The sequence below is a fragment of the Opisthorchis viverrini genome, assembly GCF_000715545.1.
Source record: "Opisthorchis viverrini unplaced genomic scaffold opera_v5_77, whole genome shotgun sequence".
In the NCBI taxonomy this organism is placed as follows: Eukaryota; Metazoa; Platyhelminthes; class Trematoda; order Opisthorchiida; family Opisthorchiidae; genus Opisthorchis; species Opisthorchis viverrini.
The window spans coordinates 473,781-500,515 of record NW_008751733.1 but is presented as its reverse complement, the minus strand read 5'-3'; the positions used below and the strand labels follow the sequence as shown (position 1 = coordinate 500,515).

The 26,735-nt window shown below is 44.6% G+C and overlaps 1 protein-coding gene across 1 annotated transcript; it reads right to left on the bottom strand.

Annotated features, from left to right (window-relative positions):
* Positions 1-1,230: 1,230 nt before the first annotated feature.
* T265_04574 (hypothetical protein) lies at positions 1,231-26,285 on the bottom strand (the record flags this gene model as incomplete). Its single annotated transcript, XM_009169349.1, has 12 exons — positions 1,231-1,344; positions 2,176-2,222; positions 4,973-5,044; positions 7,068-7,148; positions 8,139-8,330; positions 11,463-11,561; positions 13,122-13,178; positions 16,853-16,956; positions 18,286-18,546; positions 19,521-19,705; positions 20,598-20,827; positions 25,933-26,285. The coding sequence occupies 12 exons, from the start codon at positions 26,252-26,254 to the stop codon at positions 1,279-1,281; spliced, it is 1,716 nt and encodes a 571-aa protein (XP_009167613.1).
* Between the last annotated feature and the right edge of the window lie 450 nt (positions 26,286-26,735).

Here is a 26,735-nt window from a genome sequence, read left to right as displayed (position 1 = left end):
TTCTCCAGTCTTCAGGGCTGTGCACGTTATTCGTCTAACCCATCTCCTCAAACAAGCACAATCCTAAAGAGGGAGCGACCTAAAAGTAAGATTGGTCTTTCATCCGAGCATGCCCCCATTTTCCCGCCGATTTGGGGAGAAGTCGGCCCCACTGTGTCGATTTTCCTGCGCATGCGGTAACTACCGCCATCACGCGCCAGCAACGAATGGACAACCATCCTGGCAGGCCGTAATCCGTTTAGTTTTTTTCCTAAACCATGTCTTTTATAATTGAAGCAACAACTGGAGTGTATTTTTGAGTAGTTTTGGAAGCTGACTGTAAGACGCTTTGTGCAGGACTGGAACCCGGATGTCTAGCTCAGTCTTTCGTCTGTGATGCGACTCTAGCACGTACGGCCCAGCTGTTCTGCCAGCTTGTCATGAGATGAAGCACTTCACTATCCACCCCCTTATCTAACTGCCTTTACCCATTCGTTGTCATTACCTCATCATCCTTTTTACTTCTCGAGCTGTCCTCCGACGTGTCCACCACGTGTGATGGTCACGACACCGGGACCTTTACGCTAAGTTGGACACTCCCGGCTCTCACTACTTCCCATGTGCACCCTTCTCTGCGTGCGTAACGCTTAGTCTGCTTTTGTATGCTGTGCACAGACTCCAGCAGGCCACAGATCGACCTCAGCAGCACGCACCTCACGCAACTCGAGGGAGTCTCGAACCTGCGACCTCTAGGCTAACATTATGAACACTTAACCGTCCGGCCACAATCGGTAGAGTGATTAGCTCGCACCTATATAGGAAAGACTCCAGATCAGATATCTGCAGTGGAACGGATAAGTATTCAAGCTGTCAACCGGGAGGTAACTGATTCGGGACTTCCTGAAGTTTTGTGAGGTGTGCACTGTTGATGATTCCCAATAAAGAAGAAACAACTGCGTGGCGTTCCCCAGCTTTTCGGCAGAGACTGACTTCACTTACAAGACGAAACCTCCATTAAGATTGCAAAATCTGTTCACACTATTAAAATTCACCTCTATTGTCGTCGTAGGCTTGCAATGATTGTACGACATATAAAACACGGTTGGAGCTGCAGTGCTGTGAAGTTTGCTCGCGGTAATTTCCAACTCCAGAATTACCCTAGTGTGAATTCCTGAACTACTTTGAATCCAGAAAATGTGCAGCTAAATAGGCACACCCAAATGCTCCAGCAAAAAGACGATATTCAAAATGCGAATATGGCCGAAGATATCTCAAATGAGAAAGTTGCAGTACGGTAATTTATTTTTGCAGATGATTCTTACAAAAAAAAATATGCAAAAATGCAAACTCCGCGTTCAGAGAAACCTGAAAAGAGGAGAACTGGAATTGAGTAGCGAGCACGTGAAATCCACGAAAACAACAATCTAAATCAGTAGAAAATAATGCTATAAGCATCCACTGTCATCTTAGGCTCCGCAAGAGTGAACAGATGGGAAATGATGGTACGTTAGTCCGAAACCAACTCTAAGTGCAGCTTCATTGTACGTGTACGGAGGCCAGGCGTCCCTAATAACCGAACAACACATCATTTCGACGGATGCGTCAAGTGCAGGGCACGGGCCAGACGAAGGCATGCCATGATTGGTCAGAATGCCAGCCAATCCGAGTCAAGCACCTTTGACTCGACGCCTTTCGCCCTCTCATGGAGATTTTGGCACAACCTTGTGGAACACTCTGTGACTACCCTATAAATACAGTTGTAATAATTTTCCTTTATCTCCATAAAAGGCTGTGTAGAGCTACCGTGCCTTTTGAAATGCCATAGTGGGCGGAGCATGCAGAGTTGCATGACTGTTCATCAAGTCACAACAGTACGGTGGGAAACCTCCGGACATTCGCGAACTTAGCGCTGGAGCCATAGAATGGATTATCAATCGCAGTTTATCTCATGCAAAAATACTGCAAACTCGGTACAAGTCCTAGCAATGGAGCTTAAATCGTACGTTTCCGAGAGAACAACCAAATTACAGGAAGGATGAACATCCTAACTGTGATTTCACTCTGTAAAATAAACCTAGCACTGGTAAGACCCGCTTGTGCTAAACCTAATATGTAAATACAGCGTGAAAGGACAAACTGCTGAAACGAGATACTCACGTCTGATTATACAGCCGGGTGGAGTTCGACTCATGATACGGCCGGAGTTTTGAGCTTCTTTTTCTTGGCGCTACTCTCTGATGTATCTACAGAGGAAATATGGAGTGGTTATGTGAATTCTTTAACAACGTTAACAACTACTTCATCAGTGAAATTCAAGCGACCAAAATAAGGGGCTAAATCAAACACTGATTGAACTATTACCTGCACGAAACGAAGTACGAATGTTCAGGCTCAGTAGGGCGCAACATATACCACGTGAAAAAAACACAAGACCACTCATGTATCCAAACATAGCTTAAGTTGTGGTATGTGAAATTGGATGATCCTTTAGCATAAATTAACCCCGGAATTCGCAGAAATATCATTCAGTCAGTCCGCTTCTAAATAATTCCGCCTCATGGTTTCGTATGCTGTTCGCACCTGCAGTGTAAAGTGCTACTGCAAGACTGGGTGGGCTCGAACCCGAGGCTCGTGCTTGCGGATCAACCGATTGACGCAGTAGACAGTTATGTTTACCCGGGCAGCTGTATCAGTCCCGGTGGTCTCGCGAAACAAGATACCGTCATCTGGATTGGGAAGGCCAGAGTAGCTTTTGTGAATCTGTCATCTGTGGCGTAGGCGTGACATCATCTTATCCCTCAAGGTTCGAGTTTGCAATGCTGCGGTGCCCTCCATATCACTGTACGGATCAGAAACCAGGCTGCCACGCACCGAGGACGTCAAGACTTTCACTGTTTGACCATCGATGTTTTCGAAGCATTGTCCGAGTCTGGTGAGAATACCGGATCAGCAATGCTGAAGTACGTCAAATGGTATTCGGAAGAAATAACTCAACCTCGATAGATGAACTGATCACACTGCATAGATTGTGCTGAATTGGCCACGTGCTCCGTTATGGCAGTCGACCGACTTCCTCGAAGGGTTCTTTTCGCACAACCACGTGAAGGACAGTCAAACAATGACTTGGCAGTATAAAACCCATTAACAGCAAACTCAGCTGCACTGGTCACTGCCGTCTTCCCGGACGGGGACCCCGAGATGGCTAAAGAATTGTCACACACGGCGTCAGTCAAAATGAGATCCCCAGTCATCAGAAACATAGCGCAGTGACCAGACAGTGTCGTGTGATGGCCGCGTGGGATGACGAACGCATTTCCCACTATTTTTGTATCAGTTGGTCAACTTCGGCTTTAGTTTATGGAAGAATCCCTCACTACCTGATGAAAAATCAACCACTACAAGTGGCACCATGGTGGATAATACTTTCGTCACGGGATTGACAACGTCATCACTCTGCGTATGGCAACATCCTACGAACGCGCTGGGTAAGCCAAAACAAGTAAAGTTGTTGTTTACGGCTGGTGACCTTAAACCCTAAACAAGAAACAACACTAGACGAATGTACTCATCTGCAAATCAACTGGGTTTTCACGAGAAACTCAAGTGAATCTCTCGATTCTGATATTCTTCAATTGAATGTGCTGCACAAAGACCGTTTCATGTCTCAGTTGGTACGATATTCGAAATATTGCAGTTTATTTCCATAAAGGAAACTACTCATAAGGTTGCTGACCGCCCACGGCCGGTTGCAGTTGAAGAATATCATAAACGAGAGATTCAGTTGGGTATCCCGTGAAAACCAATTTGGGTTCAAGTAGAACAAAATGTTGACGGAAACTCGGGGACTGCGCCTACCTGATGAGCCCCAAGAAGGGCGAAACCGGTCGTGGGCTGTCAAAGAGTTTTCAGCAACCTTGTGAGCAGTTTCCTTTATGAAAATATGCTGCGATATCTCGAATATCGTGCCAACTGAATCATGAAGCGGCCTGTCTGCAGCATATTCAGTTGTAGAATATCATAAACGGGAGATTCCGTTGATTTTATCGTGAAAACCCAGTTGATGTGCAAATAAGCGTATTTGTCGAGATCTTCCCAAAATGGGTTCAAGTGGAACATGATGTTGATGGAACCTGGGGAATGCGCCTACTGATGAACCCTAAGAAGGGCGAAACAGGTCGTTGGAGTTATTACCAACCTTGAAAATAGTTTCCTTTATGAAGAAACGACACTGTTATGAGAAACTAATCTGGTCTATCCTTATAATACGTAATCGTGTAAAACAATATAAAATGAAACGAACTATGGCACCAGCCATATCGATTATATGGACCTAAAAAGTAACGTGATCAATCTGTAAAATTGAGACAACGTCACAGTAAGCCCTAAATCCTAAGGACCGCGTGGTCGTAGATCGAGACGGATAACTTTGTTCCACGGCCAAGAATAAATGTTCAGCTCCATGTCTTGTATGGACGAGGTAGCTGACGATCGACGATATCTTCTGATTGAAAATCTAATTAAGGTCAGTTAGCAGCACACAGAGTCATTCGCGCTGGCGACTTTCGGCTCGAGCTTTCAGCCTTATGTCAGCTGTAGATGAGCCCGTAGCGACTGGTTGATGAAAAATTACGCTGGCGATTGGAGCCGTAGCAATGACAAACTCTGCGTGTCAGTTGGACTTCAGCACATGACCACGTTTAAAATCCGCTTCAATAGACTAAAAAGATCGCCAGCAATGTAGGGAACACGTAGGTTCATGAACTTCGTCGGTGCTGTGATTTACACGTCCTATTATCCGTAGTTTTAGCATACCTGGCCAGCCGACTGAACCTTTCACACCTTACACGGGACGCAGTAGCATAACTGAGGCGTATGTTCAAGAATAGCACATCAGGGAAAAATCAATGACTGTTGTTCTACAGCATTAATAAAACATAAAAAAGCATATCATTGATTAGCGATACGAACGAGATAACCTGCGAAAAAAACTCACTTTTGGGATGCAAGTGTGACTTCCCGAAGGACGTTTCCAGTGAAGCTCTGGCTTTCTTCGGCTTCGGCTGATCTAGACCCAACAGACAAAAAACAGAGCAATTTGTAAGTAAATTTTCGAAACAAAAGGCTAGTCAAACAGAACACGTAGCAGCAAAGCTCGACGAGAAATTTGCATCTCATTCTAGAACCGTTCCTTTACTTGAGCAGTGCGACGAAAACACACCTAGCAGTGGAGTGATGCCATAAGCGTTCAGCTGTAGCACCCTTCCGGTGTCTAGCCGCCATGCCACCCGAAGGAAGCACGAGGGCTGGGATACTGCCAGGTTGCCCAAGCCTAGACAGGGGAAGTCGAGTGGCGGAGGTCGGATTCGAACCAGGGACCTTCCGGTCATTGAATTCACGCTCTAACCACTTGGGCCATCTCGCCTCACTATAGACGCTATAACAACAAGGTTCTTGAACCTGGATGGATGAATGGTATTCAACAGGGTAATAAGTGTATGGTCAAACCTGACCGGGCCAATTTACGTGACTTTCTGAAGCACCCTAAGCGCGAGCAGACCTTATCAAGGTAACATGCAAAGGTCACAAAACCCGTCCTTTGAGCAATTCACAAGCTACAGTTAGGCTAACTTTCGATGCAATGTAATGGTAGATGACGTCTCATGGGATTAGCACGCAGATGGTGATAATTCTCTAGGGATTGTTTTATTTATGGCACACCGCGTAATTCCAAACGGTTGAGTCCCGACTGCTTATTATTATCTTATTATTATTGTGCTTACGTCTACTTTGGGAAACCCCGTTCTCTATCACGCTTCTAAGTTTGTTAATGCGGGATATCTGCCGAAAAGGAGGAAGCGGCTGCAATGCGACCACCTGACACTCCCGCTATATGTCCGTGATTAGTTTGTACAGGATCTAAGATTGCCATGGCTATCGAAGCGTGTCGCAACACAAAACAACGAGTGTTCTCTAGTCATCATTGCTGGTGGATTGTCAGTAAAGCATATGAAGCATCTAGTTGTCGAAGCCGATTTGCAAACCTAAGGACAGACCAACATTGGACCCTCGTAAAAGTTGCCCCTGCAGGAACTGTGAAGGTCACACGACAACTCGTCATCTCATTCGCTGATAGGGGTGCTATAATCATTTGATGGGATCAATGACGATAAAGTTTCACAGAATACAGTCGTGCAAGTGTGCTCTGGCGAAACGGAACGCGAGAAAGGGTTAGTACGGGTAAGACGGCTGCCGGCAGAATTAACCCAGAACACCGACGTAATAAGTAATCATTTGTACGCTCCTTTGCTGAAAGAACGGAATGCAAATGTTTGGGTGGTCTTAGTCTGAAAGTTTTCGTTATCGGCTGGTTTCCACCCACTTGGGAATGGCGTTGATGTGATGAGACTTTGAGGGAAGTAAGTGTATCTCCTACGATGCAAAAGTACCCCGTATTGGGTGCCGTTATTTTCACTGAAATTATTTACACGAAGTTTCAAGCCGTTACGAATATGATTATTGAGTCAGCCAGTCATTAAGCATGTTAACGTTCAGTTGTCTGATCCAAGGAGCGGAGTTCCACTTGAAAATTTCGTTGAAGTTGCTACATTCGGCACTACGTACCTACCTGACCCCCCCCCCCAAACGTTACAGAATAGTGCAGGTGAACAGAGTTTCGTATGTGCACCACCGTCCTAGAAGAATGTGTCAATGAGAAAAAATGGATGCCACCACAGGATGGAAGACAACTCATTATCAAACGACGGGTATTTAGATATTAGACCAACTAATGCCATCCCTCCGTTAACGAAAGCATTTTTGCGGCCTTATTAACAGTTCTCACTGAGTCTGAAGACAACTACTGATTTTAAGCCACCCGATGACGGATCTAACCAATGTTATCCAGGAGCGTATGCTGGGTAGCCAAGACCGGGCCTAATCTGAAAACCTTTTAATTCCCAAAGCCTGCTTCACTAAAACCTGAAAAAAATATCGATTGATTGTCAACTTAGATGGACTGAGCGGTTGATTGATGAATATTACGAATGACATGGCGATTCTAGTCTAGCGTTACCATCCAAGTCACTTACCTTCCTGAACGACGGTTTGCAAGCTGGCATTCAGAGGTGAGTCATGGGCGCTCCTTTTGTTTTTCTTTGCACTTTTGTTGTCTATAAAAAACAATGGGTTACGGTTCAAAAGAATAACCTGTATACAGTTTAGATGGTGTGCCGACGGATGAAAGCAGTGTATAGAAAATCTGAAGGCACCGACTAAACGACATTTGACTAAAAGTAACACAAATACGCATACTCGCTAATCTGTGACTGTTCAACAATATTACGTTATAATCTGCTAAAAGCTTAACTGAACGAGATGTCCATAGAGGAGCTGTAAGTTTGATACCCGACATTCTNAGATGTCCATAGAGGAGCTGTAAGTCTGATACCCGACATTCTTACAGTAATATTCGGAAGAGCTCCGGGTTTAGGGCGCCAACTCACGGCTCTTCTGTGTTTCCTCAGCTACTTCTGTCCAAGGTCATATGAACTAATAAACTCACATCAATATATATGTATATATATATATAACTAAATAAAGGCGAATGTCCTACACCACCGTCACAGCTTATACGAGTTTTGTGTAGCTTGCTAGCCCAGGTTGCCGGGTTCGGTCATTCGTCGAAAGAGTCACAATGAATACGGGTAGAAAACGGTACTTCAACATTGTATTGTTGTATTAAAAAGGATATCCTGTAGTTAAGTTCTATTTCCCTGCGATTTCCCGATTGAATACGGCACAAAACATTTTGCAGATATGATTGTATCTACCTCGAGAAGTGTCGGCGAAATCGGCAGAGTAAGTGATTTCCCAACAGGTATTCCACTAGCTGAGGAGTATTCTTCTTAAAGACTGAATTACCTCGAACTTTCAAGGCTACTACATTGATTGATCAGATACAGTTGAATCAAGTATGTCCATTCTGAAAGAACTATAGGGTCAGTATTATTAACAAAAAGATAGCTGAATTAGTTAACCCATAAGGGAAATTTCAAATCTGATATACGATTTCTGCCACTCGCTACAAAAATGTACCAGATGTCAGAATCAAATAAGGACACGTTTGTGGAAGATAGAATGTGACGGGAGAAGAATGTTACCGGTAGTGGTGGAGACGTCAAACGTTGCGTCCAGTTCCGGGGACATCAAAGGCATGTTCTTCCTCTTGTGAACGCTTCCGGGGGTGGTTACCGTCTTTATTATGCTATATTCAGCAGCACTGTTAGACATTTTGCTCTTGTGATGCTCGTCATCATTGGGAGATTTTTCGCGCTTGTGTTTTTTCACACTAGCTGAAAAGTGAAGACGAACTGATTAATCATATTCGAGAAGGAAACCAAGGGGACCGAGCATATTGAATTAACAATACTGTCGAATCCCGAGTGTTGTGTGGTCAAGTGCAGTTAGCAAGACCTAACCACGAGGATAGTATGCCAGAGGACGCTATCCGAGTCTAACTGCTATAGGAACATACTAAAATAGAATTCGCTATTTCAGATCCGAAGAAATCAGGGCTTAACTCAAAGATTCCCTTGATTTCCGACATTTCAGACTGGAACCAACAGGTAGCTAGGGACAAGAGCAAGTAATTGATCAATATGCATCGAAGTTGTCATGACATCAATCATGCACATGACCCTAAAAAGTGGAGGGTTTTTTGCATTCTTATTTTTCCGACAGATCTACCGATTGTTCCCAAACTTCTCCGAAAAGAAGATTGCAATGGTTTGAGGAATGTTCATGGTGGATAGAAACCAAGCGTGACAAATGTTACGAGCTCAAGTGAAAAAAGTATAGGTCAGGGTACTGTTGTCTGTGGTCTCTAGGTGTCCCTAAAAAGCTAGTATGACTCATAAGCCGTCCAGGCTCCACCTCTTGGTATTATTATCAGATGGAGCCTTCAGATTTGGAATACATTAATTTGTTTGTCCTCAGTCGAACTGTTTCACTCGGTGTTCCTTCAGTGTTTTCCCTTCCACCATCCCTGAACAAAGTGTAATTTAAATTTACGAGTCTGAGCGCTGATACTATTGACGCTCCATGTGCATTATGTGAAGTCATGATCAAACGAAGTATTGTTATCGAAAATACTTGAGACCGTTTTTAGGGACTAGGAAGATCCCACTGAGAGACCTCAGTAACAATGATTCGCACGCTTCTGAATAAACAGTATCACATTACAGCTAAGCCCACAAAACTGCACTAAAACTGCGTACGCACTTAGGAGTAATAAATATATGGAGGTTCATGCCCCAACTACCATTGAAGATTGTTCACTTCCTAATGTCAGATGTACGGAATATGTTGCAGGGACATCCTTTAAAGCCGAAATCCCAACTCCAATAAATGCATCTTTTGTTCCTTGTGCGACTGCTTGAACCATTAAACCTGTTTCATCCGGATTTATTTCTTCAGTTTCCTTTGTGTGTATTGTCCAGATTAGCGTACGCTGCAATAACCCCAATGATGAGTAAAGAAAACCTCCGGTCTTGATGTATCGGGCCTTACCCCATAAAATCTCGGTACTTAGTGTGAGGACTTAAAGTGAACAAGACGGCTACGGTAGGAGGCTCTAAGCCCAAAGTTTTGCCTATTCTAGTCAAGGATTTCCACAAGCAAATTAATAAGCGCAAGAAACAAAGTTCAGTCATTGTGTCATGATAAATCTATAGGTTGTTTGCGTGGTACCGCTCGGCCATAAAACAGTTGATCACGGCCGGCGAAACCTTCGGACTATAACACCGAATCCCGAAACGCTACCTTGATGTATAAACTTTATAAATACATTCCACACGGCGTTCAAACTTCTCCATGAAATCCGGATCAAGTTCTATCAAATGTTAGCCGAACAATCACCCGTGGAAGCCGTTACGTGCTGGCATGTGTATTGTGAAAACAACCATTTCGTGCTGACTCGACCGTGAGCATGGACACCACAGTGCTTGTTTTATTCATCACCATTCGCCTCTCGAGTTGATGCACCATATCAAAATATTTACCAAGTGCAAACACAGTACTTTGTTTAGAAAGGGACGAATGTGTGCATAGTGTCATTATTTTAAAGCAGAGAAAAATAGGCTCATTATCGACTAATCGTGTATGCTCTCTTGCTATAAACTCACTAGTAGCAGGTGATGTGTTGGATGCTACGGATCCAGTAGTGGCCAAATTAGTTCGAATCATTTAATGCACTCAAACGAATTCACTTCCTGTTAAACTGGAGAAATTCGTATTTGGAGACACGAAGGATGGGGGTAGTGGGCATAGACCAAGCATCGATGGGCACTGGATGAACTTCACGGCACCTTCACGGCTGACATGCTCACGAATATGCCCAAATCAGTCTGCAAACACAGTTACACCTCAAGGGTGTGAACCAAAAAAACAACCGGATATTCTTCGTCCTCATCATTGATAGAAATATCATTGTTCCCTGTTATTCAGAAATGTGAATTTATCTGGAGAAAGGTCTGAACATAATTTAATGATCTTGGGAAATCGATAACGAAATGCACACAAAAAGGAAACATTTCTAGAGTTTCGGTGCAACGTGGCTGTCGGTTCAAATACCTAGTGTAGCCCTGAAATGGGTCGAAACCCGACTTTGACTATTAAACGAGCGGATGCCACTCCGAAGAAAACGGAAGCAGGCAAGTACCCGAGGATCTATGTAAAGCTATGGCTCTTTCGAACCGAACATTTCCCTCTGGTACCGTTCGACGGTGATACAAGGGCTAACAAAGTCCAGTTATCTCGGGAGAATTCCTGACTGAAAATAAGTCAGGTGAACCCTTACGAAGAAAAGCACAGATCCGGTGTAATATGCGAATGACGTCTACATACATTCAACTAACCCTGTAGATTTGGGTGGTCGGGAACAGGTGAACTACGTTGCATGGAAGACAAATAGAAAATAAAGGCAGCTAAATTACTCTTGGAAGGGATCTACGGCGGACCCAACGGGCTACTTCATGTTCAGAAAAATTTATGATATCGTTGTTTCAGTCGCCGGTCAAACAATTAACGAGTATCACCGTACAAGCCTTGTCTATCCGCACACGTCTGAGCTGAAGACCAAGGCAGAATTAGGGGAGAATAGAATGTTCAAGAAGGTAGTAAAGATATTATTACTTTCAGGGGCGCCTAAAACCGCTCGCAAATAGTGGAGAAATTTAAATCAATATATATAGAACCATGCCTCATTGGGAAGGTGACAATAGGGTGAAGGTTGCAGTTTGCTAAAACCGCTGACGAACATGCCAGGGAGTGTTTTGGATAGTGTACAAGGGAAAAACCAATTTAAATCGTCAAAATAGAGTTAGATGATACCACAACACAATGACAAAATGAATTTCGTCCGCCGTAATAACCCAAACCACATTTCTCACGATCGTTGGACCGAAATGAACTGACAATGCACATACCTTTAAGAGGCTTCTGATCCCCATCAGCTTCGGTTTTCATTTTTTTGGCTGTCGCAAAATGTTCGGTTGCGGTATTTGAACCATCCGTTATTGTGGGCTCTACGAAATTTAAAAAAAGTGGCAAGGGTTTTCAGTGCCTGTCTAAGAAGTGATAGCCGACTGACACCAGTAACATTTACACAAAACCTGTTACGCTAACAAACTAAGCAAACTTTCAGAAAGCTTGGAAAATGAAAGTGATGACCAGTCTGAGGAACAAACAGACACAAAATTGGAAGGGGAGCTGCAGGGCCGAGAGATACGGAACTTAAACTTTCAGAATAGATTGGTGGATTGTGATGAACAAGGACAGTAGGGCTGGCTTCCGTCGAGGAAAAGTCCCGTCGAACACTGGGCAGCAATCAAATGGTTGGATTGCAAAACCACTTCACTTTTACTCTCACATCGAAACTTGTGTGTGTTAGGTAGGGATGTCTGTCGCCTCATGGATGCCATTTATGAAACATTATGTGAAATCAACTACAGATAGCAATTTTGGCCGTTTTTTGCCAGATTTATGACCAATCTGACCATGTAAAATTAGGAGTCATCGACAAGGACTCTCAAACGCTTCGTGCCCAACCTTGATCCCACATCTCCTGCGGGGATGGTGTCCTGTCTTGTAAGAAGACCAAAATGTCAGGCCTCGAACGATGACTCTGGGATGGGGCACAACAGTAGTACGTAATATTTAAAGACACGCGTGACAGTCGTGGTCAATTTACTTTTGAAATCGTTCGCCTAACCGGTCATCCTTAACAACGTAAATAGATGGATACCCTTCTTTTTTGGCTTCCTACACTGATGTAGGCACTGCAGTGTCTTAATTGGCCAAGTGAGGTTTTTTTTTTAGAAACGACTCTTCTGACTTAACAGGCCCTGGTTGAAAACATGTCTTTCTCTGTAGGACTTTTTGGCTAGCTCACAGTTGTCGGCCACTAGTACGAAGCTAGAACAATTTAGACAGTGACCGCTCCATATGAACTCTCGCGCACTCTGAAAATCCGCCTTCTCGCGTACTCACAAGTCTGTTCAAAAAAGATAAAGTATTTTGTGATTCGTATTTATAGGATACATGTGGGTTCACGTAAACGGAGTTCAGGGCATTAAAAAAGCTACCGCACCGTCCAATATTAGCAGCAGAGAAAATATTTTCGAAATAACGTTTGCACAACAGACAATGAAGAATGTAATCCGAAAATTGTCAAGAACCAATGAATAAGTACGTATCCTAACTTCTACTTTATCGGAAAACGGTCAATTTGCTTAGGTATCTCCTCTTCAGATGCGTGACTACATCTTTCTTATCTCCCCACTGTGGAAGAACTAATGTGAATCAAACGGAGGTAACATATTATTGGTACGGAGTCCATAGCTGAAGAAATAAAATAAACTTGACAGCCTAAATGGATTACTTAGTGCTCGGCTGGTATTCAATCAGTTGACGTGATTTGGCATGTGGGTGTGACCATCACAACGTTACCTAGAAATAGAACCACGGATTCAGCAACTAGCCCGAAAGAAACCCCACTACACAACGTTCATGCATGTCGCCCGGAAAAGAGTGCATACAGCAATTTCGCAGTAACTCGTTGCTAGAAGAGAAATGCAAGCACTTACCAGATATGGGGACTGGCTGTGGAATCAGCTTTCGTTTGTGGCGACTTACAACAGGTGCTGTCAAGGAGGGAAAAAATGCAGAAGCTAGATCGCCTTCATCCTGGCCCAGAAGGATGAATATGGACTCTAACAATGGGCTTCGAAAACGTAAAAAAAATTGTGACCATACAACCCCTACATAATACAGTGACATTTGGTGGAGCAGTAATCGAGATTTTATTTACTTGCAGTAGATCACGTACGACTGGGCGCTGCAACGAATGTTCGGTAAGTGCATGAACCGAAAATATTAACTCAAGTTCCTGATCGACGGCTTGATATCAACATACTGCGCTTCTTGCCATTTACAGGTATAATGGTAATAAACCAGCTTTGAACATAGTAACAGTTTTCACTGTTTGATTAACAGATGGGATTTTCACTTCTCCGTCTGCCAGCTGATCTGGCACGGGCAAATTATTCGTCCAGAACACCGAACAAGTGATATAGCTGATTAAATGCAGTGTATTAAGCACTGTGTGATTTTCCAAAAATCTCTCCGTGAATTTCTTAATGGTCACTGATAGTAGTGGGGCGACTGAGTTGAAAACTGCAGCAACACTAAGTGGAGTTATCGGCAAAACTTGACGTCTCTTAGGAGGATTTTCGGTACATGAGCTGAGCTCGATATTGTTGAGGGCAGATTCAATTAATTCTAATTAATATTGGCTGATGATCCACCGAGGATTTCGGCAAAAAGTTCGTGCAGGTGGTTTGTCGGGCATACGTACAAAAACCAAAGATTTTTGTGCTACTGTTGATCATTCATGAAAACAAGTCAACCGGCTCCTGGTCATTTTATTCTTTGCCTGAACACTTCTCGTACAGCAATATCAAACTCATTGCAAAAGGAAAATCTGAAAGTAACAGCATCAAATCACTACCTTCGGGTATCCGGTGATCCTGACGCAATAGTTCGTGGTATCTAAGGTGTGGGAGTTGCACTCAGCCCCAAGGCTGAAAGCGCCTTACTGGACTGGATCCCAGTAAACAGTCTTTGCGCCGTGTGGTTGCCTGACTCAATTAAGATCAATGCAGCTCAACGCGATAAACGGTGTTCACTTGTCGAATTGGTGTTTGCGCCGGCAGACAGCAGTTCTGATACTGAGGACGAGTTTTATCGCGATCTGTCACGACCGCTTCGGTCAGCAAGAAAGACAAATATCGTAACCCAGGACGAATAAGTTCTGAAGAATCGCATCTGGGTGGTAGATTTGGAGTCGATGCCCAACGTACGGATAATGGGAAGCGACTGTTTCAGTTGTGTGCAAATCATCGTCTGTTCATGGCTAGTACAAACTTCCAACACAAAAGCTCATCGGGTTATTTGGAGGACACCAATCGGAAGACAGTCATGGACCCAATTAGACCATGTGGATATCATTTACCGATGGGGAGCGTCAAGTAAAGATTGTCATACACAGCTTGGCTGTGATAATGCTATTCTTCGGGCCTGGCTATCACCTCGCTTTCCCTCAGCAACAAGGCAAAAAAGACCAGCTCCGTTCACCAACTTCGACAAGTTCCAGTAACTGAAGAGTATCGAGCTGATCTGGCTAGAAAGTTAGTCATGCGAGTGACAGAAATCGCTCAGAACTATTTGTCCAGGCCATCTGACTGGACTCAATGAACACTGGATATCTTCGAGATCAACAGATCTTATTGCTGCCAAAAAGGTTATACCAACAACTAGCAACTGTGATGGCGCACGCAGATCCCTCAAACACCGGATAATCAGGAATTCGAAGGATGACGGAGAACGCCGTTGGATTTTGAAGGCTCAGGAGATGGAGAGGGCTTCCGCTGCAGGCAACAGCCGAGTCCTGCTTCAAACGAATCGATCAATCGGCCAAAAGAAGGCAGGTGTCGGTGAGACAATATGCGAAAAAGGCGGAACAGCAATTTACTCCCTCAATCGCCGTCTTGACTGGTGGGCTGAGCACTTCAATGAACGAGTCAGCTGTTCACATTCAACACAGCTGCTGGAAAAACCCAGTGGACTCGAATGGACAGTCGACCCACCATCAACAACAGAGGTCCTCAAGCATGACAGAGCGACTGGCGCGGAGGGCCGGCACCCCGCGCTCTTCAAAGGTGGTGAGGTCCTGGTGAACAGTCTAACATTCGTGCTGCAGAAGATTTAGAACGAAAACAGAATACCAGCCGAATGAAGCTGCTCGACTGTCATCCGGGTTTTCAAAAGGGCACAAGAACGTCATTCGATAACGATCGAGGCATTCGTCGTCCTCTGAAATATGCAAAAGACTGTTGACGTAGAGAAACTTTTATAGTGTCTGGGGATTGATGTGTCCCTTAGAAATTTATATTCCTGCTCTGTGAGTCACAAGCGTGGCCTCTACGGAGAGAAGAGAGATGTCAGTGTTCGACCATCGGTGTCTACGGAGCATTGGTCGGGTCTGTTGGGAACATCGGATAGGTAATGCTGAGGTACGCCTGATGGTCTTAGGAAGATGAAACTCTCCCAAAATAGATGAATTACTCACGCTTCGTAGATCACGCTTGTTGGGACATGTACTCCGAATGCCTGGCAGAGCTCTTTTCGTCTAGCCTTCTGTTGAGTGGAAGCAACCGAGAGGTGGACAGTGTATAACCTGACAACGAAGTGCGAAAACACTAACCGGTAAAATTAGTTGGGTCGGCAACACCCTCCCCTCTGGATGGGAACCCCAGTACCCAACTCACCAATGGTTAATGATATTGGCAGAAATGGCCCAATCGCGGAGCCGAGGGCACTCGTGCACCAAAGCTATTGCCTTGAGTGCGTAGCCACCTAGTTCCCGAACTAACCAAATATTTCATTGCCTCCAAGACTTGGTCTTCTCTCACTTTCCGGTGATCGAAACTGCAGCAGCTGGAACCATTGTGCCTATGACACACGACCATAGCTGACAGATTGATTGCCTTCAAGTAATCAATCATTTTCACGACATGCGAGTACTCCAGTAAGATAATATCAGATGGATACCATTCAAACAGGAGACGTGACAGCAGAGACCCCTAAACAAAAACAAGAGCTACCAAAAGGCTAAGACTGGATCTGAACAATGAACCTGTCAGCCGGTTATTTCTGCTCCGATTCTCGAGACTCAGTGATCTTGTCCACACGGGTACATTGGTGAACCGCATTTACACTAGGGGTTACACATTCTGGTATAAAGTACGATGGCGGCAACGAGACACTCGAATGCGCCTATTGTTTATGGAGAATAACATAAACGAGACATTCAGTTGAATTTAAGATTAACGCCATTCTAGTTGCAAATGGGTATAGAAATTCACTTACTTTAAAATGTATTCAGGTGGAAAACTTGGTGACTAAGCCTATCCGATAAGCTCCGAAAAGGTCAAAGTCGGCGGTGAACTATCGAAGGGTTTTCATCAACCTTATAAGTGTTATTTGTCAAGATATCTACACTTGATGCCATCATGCTTTCCGGTTTGTTAGAAACAAGTCAGGCAACCATGGGTCACATCTAACCACCCATTTAGTTATTAACATTAGCTATATCTTTCGAAAAAAGCACAGAGCAAGCCAATGGGAACAGCCAATCCGGTTCATTAAGGTTCAGTCTATCGAATGCACCAGAAGTAACATTCGTAATCAGGCAAATCGTGAAACAGTTGTGGTAGGCATTGACGACTAATCAAAAGCCACCAGAAAACCAACTCACCCCATGGCCTAGCTCTCAATCGCAAACCGAACAGCTTCTCAGTAGCGAACCGGTGCAGTGCAGCCTTCTGAGCAGCTCGATCAGTGAAAACCACAACGCCCGTCCTGGGAAAGAGGAAAAGACCAACCCAAATGAATGATAATAAGTAACGATTGACGTCATACTCTAGCAAAATTATTCCAACCGAACGAAGTAGTATAGTGAAGTAAAACTGGGTGACCAAAAGCAAACTCCATCACGGTACATCAATAATCTGCCCCAACATTGAGGCGCATTTTCAGAGTGAACAACTGATTAGATTCCATAATTATGACGCAACTAAAACTGCAATATCGATTCCGTGGGAAACAGCTCACATAATGATGACATTAATTTGTTAAGCCCGGTGTGCACAAGCGGCATACAACCTTCAGACTGTCAGAACAGTTGCATTCCGTTTCTTCCGGCAGGTTGAAAGGCTTGTCACGTTGTTTAACCTACGATGCAGGTCAGTAGACACAAATTTGACAACTATAACCTCAAGCTGGCAATTGAGCATGTAAACCAGAAGAGAAAAATGACTGAAGGTGTCGTAAATCCTCTCCGAAGAACCTCTCGCGGTGCGACCCGATAGCTACTGCTCCTCGGGAAGATTTCGATTAGATCCCCTAACTCTGTGAGGCAATCCCATCCACTTGGACAGCCTTATGTTGTCTGGTAATGGCAGAACTTACTCTCAGAAAGACCACGAACACGTCTATTGGAAAATACCGCCACGCTGAAATACTGAACCCCATAAGCTGTGGTATACCCAACATCGAACCTAACCACAATATTGACCAGTATCAATACTCGATAAGTACTCGATAATTTGAGACGGAAAATATCAAGCTATAGGTTTCCGTTTTCAAATCTAATTCAGTGACTCATCGGTACAAGTATTGGTCACAATCCCATAATTCCTCGCCTTAGAGTAGCTGCCGCCCATTGATTTTAATGAACGAGGTCTCGAATGTTAACGGAGTCGAAATAAAATTCGGTTATCTCATGATCCACCGTATAGCCAAAGTTTACTCAGGATGACATTCCTTCGGGGTGGTTGATTGTGCCAGTACCGTGGTCGGTAGAGTAAGTATCAATGAAACAACGTATTGGACAGAACCCCTTCCTCGCAGGACGCAAAGATCTGTGATTTTGTACTTTAGAAATAGAATCGCTTCTAACGGAATGAACCGTATCCGGAATTTCAACGCAAACACTCAAGATACCTGAAGCTTCACCAGCTAAGGCTTCTCCGATCAGTTCCATATCAGCGGGTATTTTGACATCAAGAACTGACAAGCTCGATAAATTATGATGGCAAGTGGCGACCAAAGAAGCATACGATCAAACAGATAAATTATGGTAAAGAACAATGGATGCTGAAGTAACCATGTGACGGATCACTGACTTACTGGGTTACTTTCGATGAATCCACGTTAACATGCGCTCTAGTCACTACGTCTTCGGGGAACAGAGCCTTTAGTTGTGATACATCTACTTCCGACGGTAAGCCGCGGATCTTAATACCACAAACCGGGCTATCTTTTGGGGCTCGAGCTTCGAAACGAACTCCGAGAGTGTATTTAACTGGTCTTCCTCCAATGACTCGGCCTTGGCAAGCACTCCGAGCAATTTTGCAGTCATCCACTGTGTCGAAAACGAGCAAACAAGAACTGAGGACGGACGAAGAAAAAGATTAATCAATGCGAATATCCGTATATTGAACTATGATGCAGACATAGGAGCATGATATGCGGTTGGTTGTTTCTGAGTTATCGGTGGCTCGCGGCGTTGAAGTCAACGGCGTCACCCAATAAATATGATCGTAACTAACTGAACAATATCAACCAAGCGAAGCGGATCACTGATTATACCCGTTGAACACTGAAGCCAGATAAATAAAGGATCACACAAACTAGTATCAATGTGGCGTTCACGCCCAAATTGAATCGCCTCGGAATCGTCTGACGTTTCGATGCCAGCAGTTGGTTGCTCACTGGATTCCTGGCCTCGTCTCAACCCAGTAAATCCCCGGTAAATAACACAGCATAACCTTCCCAAACCAATTTTATGAGAGTTCCAATCCCTAACCAAACAGCGGCTATGTTCTAAAGCAAAAATGTCACCAGAAGTATGCGGTTAAAGTATGCTGCCTTCGAATACAATCATACCGGTACGGTGGACAGGCTTGCAGTCTAAGGATTTATATGCTACCTAGAGAATCAATGGTTCAACACAAACCGTTTACTGAAGGTGATGATACCCGATCATAAAAAACATGCCTCAATACTCATCTATCAAAGTTTACTCGCAGACCTTAGATAAAGGCAACTGCACTTTCCACACTTTCGATTCTTTACTATGGGTGACAGTAGTGCTTACCGGTTGTCCACATCGTTGATATCGGACAATCGCTAAATTCAGGCCAGACCGAGTAGGTTTTGCGTGTGCTACTTTACTCTGGTTCACTCTACAGATGTAAGCATACTTGATACCACGAACAGAAAGATGCACGTTTATCTGTCTCGAAGATTATTCTCATTGCAATTCTGACACCGTCGTTGGGAAGTAAGGACACGACCGGAGAAAGTGCAACATGCATTGGACCCAGGTAAAAGACTAATACCAAGGACGAAGGATCACTTACCCACGAAAACGACCAAACTTGTTCATGTTCATTATCACATCACTTGCCGTCGGGAACTCCTCTTGTAAGTCTTCTTTGCACAGAGAAAAAGGCAAATTGGCCAGAGTGAGACACCGGGATACATCGCCACCGGCATCATCAAGTCCCTCTAAGTGAACTTTGGGAGTGACGAAAGTGATGCTGATCTGGAAATAGACAGATAGAAAATGTTTAGGGTTCACAAAGCTGGTCTGGTAATCCCCATATAATATGCGCCCTCATCAGCCTTGAAGGCGGCACGACGGACTATATACTCTCAGGTGTTACAAACAGTATGAACGGAATACCAACCCAGAGGAAGAGCAGATAAAATATAAGTGACTTTCCGATGTGAGGCTGAGCAATATCATGTTGAAGGAAACATGAAATACCATTGCAACTGAAAGATGAAACGACCCATTACAGCATATTTGACTGAATATCATGAACCAGAGACTCGGCTGTTATTATACGATTAATCAAAGTGGAGGTAGCAACAGCGAAACAGAATGTTGTGATATTCTTGCCCTCCCGGATAAGATCCGAGTGCCTCTCCTGCAACGTAGTTTGAAACCCCACAGGGCATGCCATGTAAATAAACACAGTAGGGAACACGCTTCTATTACTCAGTAAAACTCGCCTAGCCTAAGTTCGTATGCTGATAGTGTATTTTCCCGAAATGCTGCCCAGATGTGTTGACTTCATTGATGTCTGAAGGTGCAGCGACCTTACGCTTGATCGTATCCCTAAAGGTATAAGGCCTTCTTGCACTAGGTCCCCATCCACCTTTCTGGTCACTATCTCATGGTTGTGGATAAGAACCAGTACCGCCGCTGTATTACCGTAGATAATGGAGACAACGAACACAAAGGGAGCGTTTCTTGGAAGAAGGCTGTTGGTCTCAAATTTGGCAGCGGACGCTTAGCATATAACCCGGGTTTAGCGATAAGGGCACACGCATCGAACGTTCTATACATTCAAAAAAGCTAGGCCGGCGATTCAAATGTTTTGATAACGTGCACAGAACACTCCACAAACATCAAAATTAGTCAAGCGTACTTGGTATCCATCCAATGTCAGACCTTTGAGGTTTTTCGCTGCTTCTTCACACGCATCTTTCGACTTGAACTTTGCAAAGGCATGTCGTTTACTGCCTCTCTTGAACAACTGGAACCGGTGAGCAGTGGGGATAGTGTTTTGTAGCAATGAATAGTTCACTGACGGCGGCAAATTTCGCAGAAGCAAGGAGGAATGGGTTGAAGTGTCCTTAGCTTTGCTTTGCTTCAAGCCTATTAATTTGAAAACAGAGACATTAGAGTGATACTGGCTGGAAAGACTTGACCGCCAACCGTTTGTTAATGACGAAACATTAGAAATGAATTGAGCACTCCTTCACAAGGTTCTTTCAAAGACTCAAGAACATGAACAGAGGTAGCTGATACACGTCAACATTGTGTGCCTCAGCTGCCTACTAGGATTGTGTGAACTACGTCCATAAGGTGCAGTCGATTTCATGAACTGCGTTAGGTCGTTCCAGAGTTTAGTCGGTTTCGGACAAAATACGACAGCAGCACTACTTGAAGAATTTTGGGAGGGAAAACTACCCAGCAGAACCCCAAGAGTTCAGAGCTAACCAGAAGATACAAACAGTTTATCCAAATCGCACGTCCTTTGGTTGCAGACTAACGATTCAATATCCATCTCATCCGAATGCTCAACAGTTACTCCTCAGTAGATATGTCATATGCAGAAAATAAGATCATCGCCATTCGACCACACCGGAGAGGATGGGTTACCCACGGTTCCCTTTGAATCAGGGTACATCCAGCTTAATCGGACACCCAACAATAGCTGATCGGTGAACTACGGAGAATCAACCCTACACCGATCAAACAGATGGATAAGTTGAAACTCAATGCATTTAACCGTGTCACCCTTTTAGGACACAGCTGCCGTGAAAGCCGGGAGAGGGGTGAGGAAACATTACTTAGTTCAGCACGAGTAGGAAGGAACCAGTTGCTCAGGACGAGCCATTTCAGTTGTCATGGGCGATGCAAGTGCATTAGGGGCATACTTTCATCTGATGCTGCTTTTGGTAAGTTGGCCGAGTCTCCTACGAAATGACTGTTTGTGTCTGAAAACTGAAACCCACTGCGTCTCAAGATGTGCCAAACCTGTCCATCACCAGATTTTCTGACAACACAAACCAAAATGAATTCTTTCTAAAGTTGCTCCTTATATCGTAGGTTCGGGATTTTCCAGTCTTGTAGGCCATTCTCCAACGGTCCACATAGTGGCTGGTAAAAAAACGCGACTCGATGTCACGCGCTCCACATGTCCCGACTATCGCAGTTAGTCGCACAACCAGATACTCCCGATTCTTAATATATTTTTGTTTTATGAACCTGACTATACTGATAGCTATGTCATCGAAGGTGCTCTCTGATCTTACCCTTCGAAGATTGACTGGACACAGGGAGAGACATCCGTGAAAACCAAGCTGAGTTCCGTCCTGCAAGAGGATGCATCGATTACATTTTCACCCTCTGGAGAATTCCGGAACAGTAACACTGCTTCCAGCAACCAAAAATGGTTGTCTTCAATGACCTAAAGACTGCCTCCGAATCTGTGAACCGTCAAGCACTATGGCAGTGCCTGAAGAGCAAAGACATTCCCCATAAATTCTTGACCCCCCTTAAACCAGTGTGCGCCAACTCCCACGGAACTGTGAAGATCGACGGGAAGCTGGCACCTGAGTTCACCGCACCAAGTGGTGTCAGGCAAGGCTGTCCTCTTTCACCTTTCCTCTTCAAATTCGTCATTGATGATACCATTGAAAACTCAACACCAGCCTCTAAGGCCTGTGGGGGCGTTCGCTCACAGATATCGAGTAAGTCTTGGATCTGACGCCTTGGTAATGAAAATAATATTGAATAAATTAACCTAAATAACCTAATTCTGTCTCATGGTTTGGCATGTGCTTCACAACTACGAAGTATAAGATGCTGCTGCAACACTTGGTGGGCGCGAACCCTAACCTTCTACTTGCGGATGAGCCGACTGAGGTACCGCAGCTCTATCAGTCTCGGTAGTCTACAAAATTGAGAAAATCAGAGCAGTTTTCGTAAACCTGCATAACCTGTGGCGTACGCGTGACATAAGCTTATCCGTCAAGATTCCTGCTTATATTGCTGCGGTGCGCCCCATATTATTATACAGGTCAGAAACCTGTCCTCTGCGCGCTGAGGACGTCAAGGGACTTTCAGTGTTCGACTACCGATGTCTTTGAAGCATTGTCCAAGTTTGGTGGAAACACCAGACCAGTAATGCTGAAGTACGTAGAGTGGTTTTCAAAAGAGATAACCCACTCATGATAGATGAATCGATCACAACCCACGGATTGCACTGGCTTGGACACGTACTTTGAAAAGCTCGTTGCGCACAACCACGTGAATGGTGGAGACAAGCCAGGGGAGGTCAAACAATGACTTGGTGGTGAATTATGAAAGCTATTACCGGCAAATTCAGTTGCGCTATTCATTGCCGTCTCCCCGGATGGGGACCATCAACAGTTGGATACATTGTCAGACACGGCCCAGTCACGCCCTCAATGGCATCCAAGTTAGTCTTTAATGTATAACACTCCTTCCAATCTCCCCAGTTAAAAGTTCACTGATAACCCTGTGTTTACGCATCAATTATATCAGCTACCGCCGCCAATGCGCAGCTTTCTGTCCCACCTCCCTAAATCATTAGTGAACGAGACTGCGGCAGCTAGAACCACTGTACAGGAAGTACACGGCTGTTACAGCTGATTATAATTATTATTGATATCACTTTAATACAACAGTGGTAAATACTGGTAGGTAACTGCCGTATAAACGTGGGGAATGTCTTAGTAATGAGTACAGAAGGGGGTGGTCCAGGAAACCTTGCCCTTGTATAAAAACGACCGAAGCCCACAACTTTCAAAAGTAACCAAGCACAATACTGAAGTAGTGAACCATCAGTAGAACTGACTAAACGCTCTTTCTGAAACACACACGAACCCAGCAAAACATTAGTGATAAAACCTATGTGAGCATCCCGACTAGAAGTAGTGATATGCTCACCACTGGAACCGGTTACTTGCCATTTCCAGGGGGTTACGGACAACGCACGTAGAGATTGTGCTGAAGACAAGACTCAACGAAAAGAGTAAAGGGGAGCAAAACTGGTGGACCTCACCGGTTATGAAAAAAACACTTAGACGGTTCATCCTGACGGTAGGGAGAACTAGAGCAGGAAGACGCGCATAGAATTCTGCTTCTGGAAAGTAGCAGCTGGCCAATCAAACTCTGCTCGAAGCATTTAACCCGAGGTCCCGATCATTCGACTGAAGAAGAGGGAACCACTTTAGTCTGTAGTGATTATACGAATACGTTTTTAATAGCACCTGGAGGTCAAATCAGATATAGTAATTTGCGAGCCTTCCCACCATTTTTTGCAACCTCAATTTGTCTAAGCTTTCTGGTCTAAACATAAGCTAATCTACCAAACTTCTGTTGACGTACCGAGTTTTACTCCGTTTGCGACTGTATAGAACATCTGAGTTCCTCAAAGTGCGTCATACAAGAGATCCAATGCTTCTATAAAGCTGGCTGGATTGCCGTTGCCGAAAGCAAAATTCCAAGTGAACCGTGCCCTCTCTCATAAGGACGGGGAGACTTGAATGCCCTCCAACAACTTTGTAGAAAAAAGGCTCTGGCAGATAGGGTTCAGGAAGACGGCCCGGAATGGCAGTAGCCAGTGGCGCTGATCTGAGAACAAACCGTGTCCTACCGAAACAGCGGGCAAGCAGGACGAAACAACCGTGCTTGCAGCTACCGGAACTCGGCTACGTCAGAGGGCAGGGATCAAAGGTCATGACTTCAGGATGACGCATTTTGTTGCGATTGAGTCAAAAGCCATTATGGTGGGATAGTTTGCCTACTGACCGAATATACGTTTGCGCGATGACCAATAAAAGCGATCCTCGTTTGAACTAATGGGGATGTGTCCAACTGAACAGTATCGCAGGGACCCACCCAGAACATCTTCGCGAAGAGCTACAGTTTTCCAGGAATGATCAGTTTCGTGCTGTGGAACTTCAACACACCACTAACAGACCAGATCAGGCATTCCTATGAGAAGCGGATAGTATAGCATAGAGTGCTGCACAAGACAAGCTTCGATTTGTCCTTATCATCATCATAAACAGAAACACACCAGTATTATTTACCATCATCGACAGCATGACATCAATGTTCAACACTGATGACTAGCTGGTGTATTATCCACTAGCGGTCAAGTATCGGACGCTACAAGCGTTCTATCACAAATCGAGGCAAAATTATCATCGCCAGAATTCTTCCGCGGGAAGATTCCACTTATAGGCGAAGTCAACCTAAGCAAGAACAATTCACAAGTTAATTGAATCCTCTGCCTGAGGAGCTTTCATACGAGCCATTCATTACGTGGCCATATTATGTGCAGTGGCGATATACCCTGTCTGAATGTGAACTAATTACGCTGCTGATTAGCTGCTCGGAGCCGGACAGGGGAACCAATAGAAGAACAAACGACGGGTTACAAAACGGGCGAGCAACAGGATCTGGCAACCAACATTAAACACGTCAGTGTTCATCTACAAGCTACCTACAACAGACTTTTCCACGCTCATTTCATTAAGAGTACAGTGACTCAAACATATCATACCACCAGGGTTGTAATAGCTCAGCTGTGACACCATTCCGTTGCCTAGCTGATATGCCACCCGAAGTAAGCACGACGGCCTAGACATTGCCAGGTTGCCGAAGTTTAGACAGGAGCAGTCGAGATGCGGGAGTTGGGTTCGAAATAGACGCTCTAGCCACTGAGTCATCCTGAGCTCAGATCTATGATTGAACCTACCTTGTTCAGGACGCGACACCGCAAGTCGCCCATAACCCTGCAAGAACTCCAACAATCACTGGATCGCTCTACAAACATCTACCGACGGTGTTTGAATGTTAATACGTTACGTATTCGATCTTATCCGTGGCGTGGAGATGCGAGTATGAAGTACAGGAGAAACGGACATGACAAAAAATGCACGGACCACAGCCAAATGGTCTGAGGCGACGAAAGCAACACCCTATAAGAAACAAATGAAGTCCTTGTGCTCTGAAGTCCTTTTGTCAGGAGATTCTCTCTGGCGACATGGGTGGGTCATCGTCTTATTACACAGCCGCGAGTAATATCCAATCACAAAACTATGGGCACTCCTAGCTCTCGGAAAAATGTCACAACATCGTCGAAATACACAGTGATAAGTGGACATCAGTCTGCTACTAATAATTCAGTAGTAACCATGGCGAAAGGGAAGGAAACGAACCTTTGAGGATAGCGCGTTTAGTGCGTCTGTGGTGCAGTGAGGCAGGTAGTTTACCGCGATTCTTCGGGTTCGCGATTTTTCCCGATTTCAAATCCTCTGATGGGTGCTTTGGTTTCCAACCCTCTTGCTCAGTTGGCACACAAGGTGATACACATTTTTCACGGCCGACCGACAACCCCGTCAGAATTTTTTTCGATTTCTGTTTTCTCGGATCGTTAAAGAGCTTCGTTTCGCTTGTGTTCGATCTTTGATGTTTGATTTCCTTTTTGTTTCCTTTAATCTTTGGGGAAACTGAGGTAGAAAAACCGCCCTTCGATCCCATGCGCGCAGATCGTATCCCCCGGGGGTGAAAGAAACCGCACCGTTTTACACAGTAAAATAATTGGGTCGTGTTCAGTTCAGAACTCAGAGTTCAGGATATTCGCGATATTTTTGCGTCATTGACAAGAATTTGGCATTTATATAACCGAAGCTGAGTGACCGTGAAGTCATACCAAATGTTAAATCAACGGCAAGTGTTTGGTTTCGGTGCATCCTTTGGCAGTTGCATTGTGTCTCAATATTCGCACAATGATATTGAAATTTCAACAGCTACGACGTGCGCCTGCTGGATAAAAGGGATCAGAAGACTGGAAAAGACGTACCTGTTCAAACTTGTGAGCCTCATTTAGGCATCTTGGGTGTTCATAGGCGCTGAGAAATTCTTCCGCCAGACTTTTCCTCCATGGGTATGGTATCACGGATCGAGGCTTTTGCCCAAGATTCTCGGGTCGGTTGCGTTTTTGTCGTTCAGCGGATGTCGT